The 13,516-nt window shown below is 50.6% G+C and overlaps 2 protein-coding genes across 2 annotated transcripts; one reads left to right on the top strand and one right to left on the bottom strand.

The window, feature by feature from the left end:
• The first annotated feature begins 810 nt into the window (after positions 1-810).
• LOC117847330 (B3 domain-containing protein Os12g0592300) lies at positions 811-3,221 on the top strand. The gene is made up of 5 exons (XM_034728521.2): positions 811-940; positions 1,062-1,181; positions 1,709-2,135; positions 2,223-2,458; positions 2,628-3,221. Exons 1-5 carry the CDS (start codon positions 938-940, stop codon positions 2,901-2,903), a joined length of 1,062 nt encoding a protein of 353 aa, XP_034584412.1. The 5' UTR covers positions 811-937; the 3' UTR covers positions 2,904-3,221.
• A 6,670-nt stretch (positions 3,222-9,891) lies between these two features.
• LOC117847163 (UDP-glycosyltransferase 88A1) lies at positions 9,892-11,851 on the bottom strand. The gene has a single exon (XM_034728328.2). The coding sequence runs from the start codon at positions 11,482-11,484 to the stop codon at positions 10,042-10,044; it is 1,443 nt and encodes a 480-aa protein (XP_034584219.1). The 5' UTR covers positions 11,485-11,851; the 3' UTR covers positions 9,892-10,041.
• Positions 11,852-13,516: the final 1,665 nt, after the last annotated feature.

Below are 13,516 nucleotides of genomic sequence, written 5' to 3' on the forward strand. Positions count from 1 at the left end.
TCGAAAAAAAAGAATGCAGTGTGCTTCAACAAGGGCTTCGCCGTGGAGCACCTCCCCCGGGCGGCTGCAGCGGCCCGGCGTGGGCTGCAGCTGGGAGGCGGAGCTGCAGGTCAGGAACCGGGGGCAAGGTGCGCCAGCTCCGCCGCGGGCGGAAGCAGTTCGTCGACGACAACACGCTGCGCAGGGCCGACCTGTGCCTGTTCCAGCCGCTCGCCGGCGGCGGCGAGCTCGCCATGAACGTCCACATCCTTCGCGGACACTGATCGCAGCGGTTGCAGCAACAAAAAAAAAGCAAGAAAGAAAGAAAGAAAGAAAAAAGAAGAAGACAGAGTTGAATCATGACATGACTGTTACGTCCGGTTTCGTGCAGTGGTTGGTGTCTGATGTGTCCTTGCGATCGAGTTCGCTGCGTGCGTGCGTGCAAGAGATACTGCGATGAAGGCACGAGGCTTGACGAAACACTCCTTGTGTGACTGCCATGTGTCATGGTGAAAAAGATCCAACTTGGGCAGTTCAAACCATTTTAACCTCTGTTCCATTGACAGTTCAACAATGGTAATCATCTCTAACAGCACAGTTCTTGAAACTGACGGAACGATGCTGCAATTCAATTCACCCACCTGTTCAGTGACAGAGGAAATGAACTTGTTCACCGCTTCACTCCATTTACCGTCATCAGCTTTAATTTTTACCACTCCCCGAGGGTGGATCTGGACCTACCATCTTGTGAACCTACAGCGCTGGCCCCGCATCTCAGTGACTGTAGTGTACCAACATTTGGTGCACAAGTAGCATTCTCTGAGATTCTAGGTGAAATCTCAATAAAAGCTTTGTAACTACTCCTCTCACCCTCATCACTCTCTCATCGTTGATATCTAGAAGAGGAGACCCGCTTCGCCTCGGAAGCTCAGATTCTCCCAGAGAATGCTACAAGATCATGGTGAAGATCTCTCTCTCTCTCTCTCTCTCTCTCTCTCTCTCTCTCTCTCTCTCTCTCTCTCTGCATATGATCCTGTGAACTATTTGTGCTGTGACAGTGTTGTGTGATTCAATTTTCGCAGATGGTTGACAAGAGGTGTGAGAGCTGCAGGAAGTGGCAGGAACACTACTACTGGGAGCACATGGATGTAACCAAGATCCGCTTCTTCAAGCTCATGACAGGAGATTTTGCCAAGGGCATTGTAAGTGTCTGGCACTCGATTACCCTGTACCCTTCCAAGTGAACAGTAGTACTTGATTTGTGTTCACAGATAGATGTCATTTTAGAAAACTTACAGTTAAACATTTACAGATGCAGCCACCTATTCTTTTTTATCTTTAACTATAACTAGCATATAGGGCTAACAACAAAAAAAAAGCAATAGTAGAAGTCTAGTAAAACAGAATGAGCGCATCTTAGTTATACAAGCTGTGTCATGTAGCGTTAACTCTCGTTATTAATTTGTTCTAATCCTCTGTGGCAAAGAAGATATGCTACTGAAAGAAAGTGAAGCAAAAAAGAGAGTGAAAGGCACACATTTTGATTTATTTTAAATTTACTCTTATACAACTGAATGTGCATTTCATGTCAATATAGGATGGTCTTAATCAGATGCCCACTTGCCAAGTTTCATTTTCTTCTAAAAGTAGCAGTTATTTGCCTTACTAGTTGATCAAGAAAAATATTTGCCTTAATTCTGCAGTGACGACTTTTTTTTTTCTTTGTCAGAGCATACCAGATAAGTTTGCAAAGAATCTCAATGGGATCGGGTGTATTGACCTGAAAGCACCCAGCGGTGAAACATGGAACATCGGCTTAGAGAAGCATGCCGATGAGCTGTTCCTCATGTCTAGATGGGAGGATTTCGTCAAGGCTCATGTACTGAAGGAGAATGACCTCCTTATCTTCACATACAGTGGCAACTCTTCCTTTGATGTCCTGATCTTTGAAGCGAGCGGCTGCGAGAAGGTTTCTTCTCTATTTGGCAACAGAACTGCTCCTGATCTGCACAAACATTTTGACTATATGGCTGATAGGGGTAAACAAGCTGAGCATTATGCCCTGACTGATTCTAAGGAGACTACTGCACCGTCTCAGCTGGCTGGGTTCCCTCATCATGCCTCTACTTCGAAGAAATCCGGTGGTAGGAATCCAAGTAAGTAGAGTGACTACAAGTTTTGTGTCTCCATTGACCATTTTCACATATATAATCTGACAGACATTATGTACATTTTCTTCACAGGGCAACTGCCTGAATCTCCAAACAGCAGCAACAATCATGTCAAGTGCGATGACATTCGAGAAGAGGATAGTGATGAAGAATATGCCAAATCCAAGTACTGCTACACAAGGATCGCTGAACGGCTAAGCGATGAGGAAAAGGAGGAAATAATCAGCTTGGCTTCAATCCGATCGGACAATCCTGCATTTGTGACCGTTCTGCAGATGAGCCATGTTCGACGCAAGAACAACTTTCTGGTGCGTATATTTTGGTGCATTTGTATACATTATGGACTGCGGTGGTATCACTACTACTCTGTACATCATAATTAGTTAATTACCTGAATTTTACTGCTTTATTATCTGAAATACCTTTGACCCTACATCTGGGAGCAACTCTGACACAATTGACATTTTTTTCCCACAGATCTTCCCCAATCGGTTTGTTGCTGATCACTTTGACAGTAGACTGCATGAGATCACGCTTGTCAGGCCGAATAGGAAAGACAAGTGGTGCGTCAAGTACTACTACGCGCGCAGCGCACAAGGTGTCCGGAACTACACCTTCTCCAAGTTTGTTCAGGAAAACAGGCTTCGCGAGGGCGACATCTGCGCCTTCGAGCTGATGAAAGGCTCGAGGAGGGTGACCATGACCGTCCATGCCATCAGGAAGGTCCACGGCCGGTTTGTTCTCGTGGGCTGAAAGGTTGTTGTTTGCTGAACTGTGTATCCTCCTGGGAGGTGCACTTGTACAGGTGTGGTTTTCTGTAGCATGTCGTAGTATGTAGAAGTGCCTAGTAGCGATGCCTTGCATCCAATGCAAGTGCACATTTTGTGTCCTGTAAAATGTTAAAACTGCTGGATGCAGCAAGGTGCATTTCAACGGTACAAGAAGCTGCCTCTAGCTAAGAACAGATCAGGTGCTCCGGGTGCATCTAGCGAGTCTGCGATGCGTCCGACAGACGCACCGGAGCATTTTGTCTGCTCCTTCAATGGTTGTAGTCATGGTTTAAGTTGACCATCCTGTCTTTCTTTTCTGAAAGCAATTCGTTCAGTCTAACAATGGTTTTATATACCTGTCAACAGAAGCCGTACGTGCGTCTGACCATGGCGCGCCTACCTAAAGCCGTGCGTCTGCCGTTGCCAGGTTGTAGCAGCCGGCCTTGAAGACGTCCATGGCGCGGCTGAAGAGGCACACCAGGGCGTCGATGCCTCCGTCACCGGAGGAAGAGGGTTCCATGAGCACGAGGCCCTCCTCCGGCAGGTAGCCGAGCGTTGCCTACCAGGCTGTGCATGGTCCTCGCCGGCGCCAGCTCCTCGGCCTCCGCTGCCCCGGAGCTCGCGAAATCGATGAAGGGACCGGAAGTAGAGGCCGTCCATGCCGGACACTAGCGCCGGGGCATGCCGCAGCGGCATGGACACGAGCTCCCCCGCGGCGGCGGCCGGCCGCGCCCAGAGCGAGCACGACGTTGCCGTTACACCTTCCGGTACCGGCGGGTGGTGCATGCGCTGGCGAGAGGACGTCCCTGACCGCAACGCCGGCGGTCGGAGCCCTCGCCGCCGCCGCCGATTCCGGCCAACGCATTGTGCAAACGAGGCTCCCCTGATTTGCATCGCGACTATTAATCGCGATCCAACTTTTTGCAAATAGGCCCCTCCATCGGATTCCAGGAGAATTCCACGGTGGACTGAAGCAGGGGAGGCCGGCGCGGCGCGCGGCGACGGCGGGCGGAGACGGCCGAATGGCGGCGTCGGAGTTCTCCCTCACGCCATGCTCCTCGCACCTGACCTGAAGGCTTGGTAGCGAACTCGATGGGCGAGGAGGTTCCCGGTTCCGGGCTTCCGGCGGCAATCGCCGCGCTTCCGTCGTGGAGGTCCTGCCGGCGGGCGGCCGGCTGAGCTGCGGCACATGGTGCTTGGGCGCGGCTCCTGGAAGTGTCTAGCAGACGATTTCGAGTTCGTGGCACGAAATTCAGGATCCATTGAAGACAAGCCCTGACCAACATCATCAGGTGTCTGTCTGACAGCCCAGGGAGACGGTAGCCATCAGCGATTCAGCGTTGATGAAAGCAGAGCTCTGAGCTACTTCACCGTATTTTCTTGAATTCCCTGACGATTATACCCGGTTCGTAGTTTTCAAGGGTAGCTACCATATTGCCACTCCAAGGTTATACGGTAGTTGTTCTGAAGGGCTGTTCGATCACTTGGTGAATTTCAGATTGTGGATTTGCAGAACGTTCAGAATTCAGGGTTCCTTGCCGGTTCGTTTAAAAAAGAATTCAGGTCTTGCTGATAGGAACCCTCGATGTTCTGGTAGAAATTCAGCCATTCAGAATGAGAGAGAGAGAGAGCACCCTGAATGTTGGATCCTATGTCTTGGCCTGTTATTCTGAACCCTGAAGACTTGATGTCTTGGCGAATATTCAGATTGCGAATTTGCGGGATGTTCAGAATTGGGTGTGGATATTCAGCGTTGATGAATGGCTAATGTGGCTACTAGAACAAACTGTGACCTGTGTGATGTATGGGGATGTCTGTAAAGCAAATGGTGTCTTCTTTCCAGGGGCAGTTTCTACTGTTTTCAGAGGGAACCACGAGTAGACAGGGTGGAATTAGCTGCGGTGATATGCATTACCGTGGCTTTGGCCCAACTTCCTGGTGTTCCTACACAGTTGAGAACCATGCATCACATTGTGCCTGCACAACAGAGTTAGAGCAATTCAAATGTAACTCCTGCTTCAGCCCCTATCTTTATATTTGGGACAGAGGTATTAAGTGTTCCTAAAAATCATACCAGCACTCTTTTTAAGTGTTCCTAAAAATCATATTAGGTATTAGGAGTCTAGAACCATGCATGATGCGTGTCATTTATTACTTTATTTCCTTGCTCGCATCCATGCATGTGTAATGTGTTCCCAGTAATGTAGTTCTCCTGCCACTCACTGCAGCTCTCACAGCCCTTCCCAACCATCTGCCAAAATCCAATCGCACAACACACTATCACAGACCTGTGAAATACCACAAAACCAAAGTCGACCTCGTATCATGATTGCCATGTAAGCTTTTTGACAATTTGAATGTTTTCTTGCCCGCTCATACTGTGTGCTAGGCAGCTGTTGCCACTGAATTGTTGTGTTTCTTTACAAAATCAGGTGCAAAACAACAATGAGTTTGCAGTATTACATTTAAACATTAAAGTCTCAAGTACTACCAAGCAAGTTGGCGTAGGATAATACATCAAAGTCTAAATATGAACCGAATGCTCAAAAGGCCTGAAACAATCCTCCTCGAAACAGTCACACGAGTGCACTACTAAAGGCAGTTACATTTTTTCACACGAGTGCTTAGTAATCAGTCAAGACGCACCCGTCGCCCAACTGGTCCATCTGGAAACACATAAAATTCGACTTTAACATTTGGTTGACTCATGCTGCGGACCTTCTCGACCAAAGCTGCTATCCAGTTGCATCAGATAGTTGATGACCAACTTTTTCAGGACTCTTGCATTGCATCTGGATAGCAGCTCCACAAATTCGAATTCTTCATGAAAAACCTTTGTAGGAACTGATTTCTACCTCATCAAGTGAACCGAGATCAATGCCATCAATCCTGCGACTCTCTTCCGAACAACAAGGGCAAGATGATGGGCATGTGTCGTTCTGGAAATGAGAAGAGGCAATATTGATGTAGTAGTGGATAATATATATAAAGAAATCGAGTTTGCTTATCTCCGATGTTTAGATGACTCTAAATCATGCACAGATTCATACAAGGACTGTACACCCCGCACCTCCCTTTTTAGCTAAAATGAACCCAAACTAGAGAGGTCAAAGAATAAAAAGCTACTAGCTAGGGCATGAATCTTCACATTGCTCAAACGGTTTATATAGCATAATGGAATTTCCAATACAGTGATTAAATGAATTCATAACCTCATCACCATGCCTCAAGAAAAAAGAGGAGACTCTGAAATCTCATATAAACAATGAACGTCGCAATCAATCAAATTAAACCACATTGACTGACTAAAGTTAAAAGAGATTCCTAGTTTCCTACAGAAGGTAAAAAAAGCTTAGAGATTACCGATGGACCATTAGGAATATGAATCAAGTGCAAGGAAAAAACTTCCTCGTACTGTTGCAACTCCTAGACCTCAAGAGATGCAGAATGACCGGCACCAAGCCATGGCGATTCTGCAATAAGGATACAGTCAAGGTCTTACACTTGATCAGCTTTTTTATATCATTCGAGAAGATCTGATACCCCGCTATTCCCTGTCATGAGTAGACATGCACAGTCACAATGTAATCAATTGGCTATCAGAAAAACAGTTCCTTCTGAGGAAATTCGTTTTGACACCAACACAACGCACCTGCGGAATGCATAAGCGTGTGCTCAACACGTCAACTTCATCGAACCGGCGCATCACGTATGCCGATTACTAGCTCCCGGATGCGACAGCCGACATCATGGAAACGGTGCTTATGACCATCGTAGGCACCGCCGTGCCAAACTAACTTGGAAAGCTTTGGGGCGGAGATGTGAGCCTGAACGGATTGATATAGAGTCAGCTCCTCCAGTCCTGGGGCGACTACCTCTAGGCGATGCATGTTCGTGACGCGGAGACACAGAAAGCGCAGCGAGTCCGGGCGAATGGTGATGTCGGTGACGGCAACCAGCTCGACGAAGAGGCTCAGGTTGCTCAGGCGCGGGCACTGCGTGCACACAAGGTTAGAGAGCTCGCCGCCATCCATGGTGCCGCAGTGTATCAGTAGCTCCGTCAGCGCCGAGAACGAGCCGGCCGGCGGGAGCCGGAGCCGCCACGCCGCTTCGAGGATGAGCGTGATCTTCCTCGCCCCGCCACACGCGGGGAGCTCGAGCTCCGCCTCTTCGACGTGGACCTGCGGCGTGGTGGGGCAGAGGGAGAAGGAGAGGAGAGGAGGGAGAAGTGTGGTGGAGCTTACAAGGGCAAAATCATTTTTTCACAGGACATTTAACGGTTCACAGATGAAAAATATAACAGAGTGTCACGTAAGAAATCTATCTATTATTATTAACGCAAGTAGCGTCTCTGCTGATTTTTTTCGTCCGTTGTCCGGCTCCCGTCCGTTTCCCACGATTTCTGCGTCCCACCCGTCCCCTCCATGCTTCTCTATTAACGCGCCCCGCGATTCCGCCACGAAAAAATTAAAGACGCGAGCGGCGAATCCCACCCGAAATCCCCGAGCTCGCTCGCCAATCCGATCCGCCCTGTTGCCGGCGGATTATCCTCTTCCAGTCCGCCGCCAAGCCTTCCGTGACCCGGCCACCCACGCCCCCGCCCGCCGTGGTGCCGGCCGTCCGTGCTGACGCCGCCGGCGATCTCCGTCGTCTCGAAGCTGACGATTCCGCCGACCGTCCGTGTCCCATCCTTCTCCTCTTCCAGTCCGCCGCCAGCCCTTCCGTGACCCGACCGCCCGCGCCCCCACCCGCCGTAGTGCTGGCCGTCCGCGCTGGCGCCGCCGGCGATCTCTACTTGCGCTCGAACGGCGACGTAAACTAGCGCACGGGACACCGCGGCGGCTGGCGAGCACGTGCGAGGCGCGGGCAGGTAATGGCATCTCTCAAGACCGGTGAGTTCCTCGCTCGCCTGTTGGATTTGGGGGTTATCGTTTTCTAGAGTTTGCAGATGATGCTGAATGGGAGAGGAGGGATGCTGCAGACTCCGTTTGGGAAGCTGTTCAATCGGAACGCCGCATGTTCATGTGCACGCACACCCAAGTTATTCATCGGTGGTAAATCCTTTCGACCTTTCCCATATGATTTCTTGAAGTGGATCGCTTTCTGTGGTCAGATTTAGAGAGATAGCATTATCGCACCTGATCAAATTCTTCCTTTTTAATTTCCAATGGGAAGGATGTTAAGTGGTGTGATGGGTTCAATTTGGGGTGTGCTGATGTTGATTATTGCCTTTTATTTCTTGTAATTGTATAATAAAGTGCAGGTCTTTGTTACGATACAAATGAAACAACTCTCAAGGATGCTTTCTCTCAACATGGCGATGTTATTGCAGGAGCTCTGCTTGATGCCTAGAATTAAGTGTGCGCGTTTTTATACACTGAAGTTGCGGTACTCTGCTCCTGAGCGGTATCAACCTGTTGCAGTGTGACCTTCTATTGATGTGAATTCTAATGTTCGTGGTCAGATTTGTTTCCTGCTGATGTAGTAGAGACTTGTGTAACTGTGGGTCAACTTTGATGATTGAATGTCGGGCAACCGATTGCTTTTCTGGCCCTTTGCTTTCAATAGTAATGGACTAGACCAGTCCCTTAGGTTTTGGTGGGAATATCAGTTCAGATTCAATTCCCCCAACAGAAACAAAGGGGTTGAATGGCCTAATTCCCATCCATGTATGCAAGTTTGCTTCTCTCCTTTTTTTTTTTACAATTGTTTTGCTTACCTAAAAAATGTGACCATGATTGCTCTGCTTCTTGGTTTCAGTTTCTTTTGAGAATTGGTCATCATGGGGTGGGAGCTCACTGAGGTCCCTGGCAACCCGACGACCTCCCTCCAGGACTCCACAGGTATTCCAATCGGTTTAATTGCCCTAGCCTGCAATTGAATTTTATTGCTATTTGATTTTGTTTTTCTTGTTGCTTTGCATACCAGTTGATGTGGTGGCTGCCAACATTGAACCAAAGCTAACCAACGCTCTCATTAGGTAAAGGACTTTTCATCCCTGTTCTTTTAGTTTGGATTCAAACTTATCAGTGGTCTGTACTGTTTTGGGAGTTATTGTTTAGTTAAGAAATTCAGGAAATAATAGTTGGAGGGCTTTGCGTTGGGTTAAGCAATGGGTGTCTAGAAAAGCCAATATTACATCTGGAATTTCTACTCTTCTGCATAGGAACATATTGTTGTCTTTGATTTTCAGTTATGTTGCATCCACCTGATATGAAATTCAAACCCCCAATGTTTCTGTTTAGTTCTCTCTTCAATAAGAAAATCAACACCATGCTACATCTTTCTCTCTCCGAGTTGCAACGCGTTCCTGGTTGTGTTTGGCTTTAGCTTGACCAATTAGTGTGATAAACATTCCAAGTAATTTTTTTACTGGTCACAGGCAGTTGAGCACGATATGTCCTTTGGAGAATCTGAGGCATGTAAAGTGGGTTCGTCGATGTACTGAATGCAGTAGAATATGCAAATTCTCTCAATTTTTATTTTCTGTTGGCTTTCTGAGCACACTACTCATGGAAGACATGTCACTAGCTTTCTGAAAACACATGTTCTAAAAGTCATGCCATAGCTCTAGAAATACTCCTAAGTGTCAGATACAGAATGATATTTAGCAGAGTTTGCTTCAGTAGTGTCCGTAGAAGAGTAGTCTAAATATTTACAATATACACTCATTTCTGAATATTCTGCATCAGTTTGAATTAAAATGCACAAGACATTCTCAGGAGCCTCTTCAGGATTCAGAAGTGGCGTGCTGGCCAGCTGCTGCAACACATTCTACACTGGATTTAGATGTACAAATATTCTTTTGTTCCAATCAGATGTTCAGATTCAATGGCAACACGATAAAAAAGTTACACAACATGATAAAAAATGTGGTGCGCTACACACACGATCAAAATATCGCGCGCTAAGCAACGTCATTTCGCCGTAGCAACGCACGGGCCTCTTGCTAGTAAAAGTTAAACTCGATGTCAAATAGAAAATAAAAATTTTCTGAAGATCAAGAAAGTAACGAGTAAAAACATTCAATCATCCTCTTCTCCGCGTACAGCGGCCAGCACAGCAGCTATATATGCTCGAGGAACTCTCCATGTGTTATTTATAACCAAAGTAAAATAAATTCAAACATTAACGGAGGCTAAGTCCTTGAGGAACTCAAGAAAAGCCGCCTGCGACGTGCCCCCATCCGCGAGCGCCTCGGCCGCTCTGTCCCTCGCCGCCGCCGCGCGGTCCCTGAGCGCCCGCGCGCCGTCGTCGGAGCCCTCCATCACCCACCTCACCTTCGCTTCCACCTCCTCGGCCTTCACCACGTCCCCGGCGCGGCTCGTCCTCCTCATCTCCACCCCGAGCCGCATCTCCTCCACGATGAACACCTTGTTCAGCCCCTGCTCCGCGGCCAGCGGCCAGCACAGCAGCGGCACCCCCGCCGTGACGCCCTCCAGCGTCGAGTTCCACCCGCAGTGCGTCAGGAACGCCCCGGTCGCGCGGTGGCGCAGCACATCCACCTGCGGCGCCCAGGACCCGACGACGAGGCCCCTGTCCCTGGTTCGCTCCCGGAACCCTGCCGGGAGGAGCGCGTCGAGGTCGTCGGCTGGCTCCGGCACCGGCGATCCGCCGGCGCCGGGAGGGCTGCGCACGACCCAGAGGAACCTCTGCCCGGAGCTCTCCAGGCCGGCGGCGATCTCCGCGAGCTGGTGCTTCGGCGGCGCGCCCGTGCTCCCGAAGCAGAGGAACACGACGCTGCGGTCCGGCTGCGCGTCCATCCATTCGAGGCACTCGTGCTCCTTCTCGCCGCCGCCGGGCGAGACGAGCGGCCCGACGCAGTAGACCGGCGGCGTGGGGCGGCCGGGGACGCACAGCCCGTCCCTGAGCGCGCGCACGGCACGCGGCTCGAGTGCCTCGAAGGAGTTGACGAGAATCCCGCGGGCCTCCGGCACCCGGGAGGCCAGGCGGAGGGCGGCCTCGCACATGGCGCCGTCGTCGGCGAGCACCGGCGGCAGCTCCGACGCCCTGAGCGGCGGCACGCCCGCGAACGGCAGCACGGCGTCGCCGAGGTCCGCGAAGCGTTTGCCCTCGCGGGCACGCGTGCCGGGCAGGGCGAGGAAGACGGCGAGGGCGGCAGCGCCCGTGGCGAAGAAGAAGTAGGCGGGGAGGCCGAGGTCCGCGGCGACGTCGAGCGCGTGGGCGCAGAACATGTCGAGCACGACCGCGCGGACGGGGCGCGACGCCGAGGACGACAGCGAGCGCAGGAGGTCGCGGAGCGGCGCGTTCGTGGCGCGGAGGAACCGGATCAACCCGACCACGGGGTGCTCGGCGTCGCCGGAGCTGGGACCGGAGGCCGGCGGGGGCGAGGGGAGGACGTGGAAGGCGACGGACGTGTGGGAGGCCCTGGCGCGCGCGACCGTGTCGGCGAAGCTGGGGTCCTTGAACGGCGACTCAACGAGCACGACGGCGACGTCGACCGCGCCGCCGCCGTGGCGGAGGAGACCCTTGGACAGCTCGAGCATCGGCGAGAGGTGGCCGACGCCGAGGCCCGGGTACAGCACCACCGTCTTCCCCTCCATCGCTCCGTCTTCCCCTCCATCCTTGGGCTTTTCGTTCGGCTGGACTTATAAGCCAGCTGAAGAGTGATTTGTTGTGAGAGAAAAATACAGTTTAGTGATTGATAAGCCGGCTGATAAGTTGAAGTGAACAGAGCCAGTGCCCTAGCATTTATGGTTCTTCAGAAGTGACAACGGAGTTTACGGTGGCTGTTTGGTGGCCTAGTGCACTAGCATTTATGGTTCTTCAGAAGTGACAACGCAGTTTATGGTGGCTGTTTGGTGCGTGTTTCTGACGAACGTGAGAATCTGACGTGGAATTACCGACAGGGAATGGTTGAGTTCTTGGTGGTGGTGCCTGGTGGGGGGGACAGGGGAGATGATGATGATAGATTGATAGGAAAGGGATGAAGTGGGGGAGATTAGAGAGCACGACGAACATTTGGCACGGAGGAGGAAGAAGGGGATGATGATTTACACGCGTGGGAAAAATGGGCTGGACGGTTCTGTCGGTAACATGGTTGGTATGGATCGGAAAAGGAAAAGGAAGCCTCGACGTGGGCCACCAAAGTGTATGTCGGGCCGTTTCAATTAGAAAGGCCCTGCCTGGCCCAAAGCCTAACCACCGTCACTGCCCGACCTCCGGCGCCGCTCCTCCGCTCCTCGTCGGCGTTGCTGAAGCGATTCGTCCCCCACCACGCAAACCCTAACCCCCAAATCCAAGTGCCCTCCAATGCCTGATCGATCTGGACCCCAAGGATCCGATCCCCTGCCTCCGCCGCATATGGGCGAGGCCCGCCGCCGCTCCGGCGAGGACCTCATCAGCGGCCTTCCCGACGAGGTGCTGCACGCCATCCTTGTCCGCCTCCGCTCCGCCCGCGCCGCCGCGCGCACGAGCGTGCTCTCGCGCCGCTGGCGCCGCGTCTGGCCCCACATGCCCGAGCTCCTCCTCGACCGCGGAACCGAAGCGGCCCCGCCGGCCTCGTTCCTGGACGCCGTCGACGGCGCCCTCGCCGGCTGCCTGGCCCCGACCCTCGAGCGCCTCAGCATCTCCTCCCTGCCCGCCGGGCGCGACCTCACCGTCCTCAAAAAGTTGGTCATCAACTGTAAGATGTCCACTATTCCTCCAGAAACCAAGGAGGTATGCGAGAAGGTCCGTGGCATGTATGGATCAAATGTTGAAGTTGAATTGTATACGGTTCCTGATAGACCAGATGGGAGACGGGAGCGTTTCTACTGATTACGTTTTTTCAATGAAAAATACTCCCTCCGTCCGGAAAAGATTGCAATTCTAGCACAGTGTCATAGTTTTTATCTTAAATTTGATCAATTATAGATAAAAAAGTATCGATACTGATGATATCAAATAAATACCATTAGGTTAATTATAAAATGTATTTTTATAATAAATTAATTTGGAGTCATAAATATGAATAGTATTCACTAGAAATGTGGTCAAACATGAACTACTTTTGATGGTACGCAACCCGTAGTTGCATTCTTTCCCGGACAGAGGGAGTATAATGCAATGGTCTCTACTAGTTTCTGCACTTGTGTGACTGTTTGGGGTAAGATTGTTTCAGGCCTTTTCAGGATTCATCTCATATTAAGTGTTTAAATGTAATGCTGTTGTGGCTGCACTCTCTGATCTTCTGTATTTTAGTGCTGTCGGTATTTTAGAGACTGTATGCTTGTTATGGTCAACCTCACATGGTTGATTATACTCGAACGAGAACATAAAAAATGGCCACAATGGTCAGGCTGTTCGCTTGGACGATATGTGCATTTTATGACCAAATGTCAGGAGTTGCTGCACCACCTGAATACTGTGAAACTCTGAAATTAACTTGAAAGAGAGATCAAGTCATGATTCTGGGGGTGGTTGGATACGAGGTGCTAAACTTTAACAGTGTCACATCGGATGTTCGGATGCTAATTAGGAGGACTAAACATGAGCTAATTATAAAACTAATTACAGAACCTGCGCTAATTCGCGAGACGAATCTATTAAGCCTAATTAATCCATCATTAGCAAATGGTTACTGTAGCACCACAT

Source organism: Setaria viridis, chromosome 3, assembly GCF_005286985.2.
Source record: "Setaria viridis chromosome 3, Setaria_viridis_v4.0, whole genome shotgun sequence".
NCBI lineage: Eukaryota > Viridiplantae > Streptophyta > Magnoliopsida > Poales > Poaceae > Setaria > Setaria viridis.

Bases quoted from the DNA above. Each gene is read 5' to 3' on its own strand.
- LOC117847330 (XM_034728521.2), top strand. The intron at 1,182-1,708 runs GTAAGTGTCTGG...TTTCTTTGTCAG, and splicing joins GAGATTTTGCCAAGGGCATT to AGCATACCAGATAAGTTTGC. The intron at 2,136-2,222 runs GTAAGTAGAGTG...TTTTCTTCACAG, and splicing joins ATCCGGTGGTAGGAATCCAA to GGCAACTGCCTGAATCTCCA.
- LOC117847163 (XM_034728328.2), bottom strand. From the start codon at position 11,484: ATGGAGGGGAAGACGGTGGTGCTGTACCCGGGCCTCGGCGTCGGCCAC.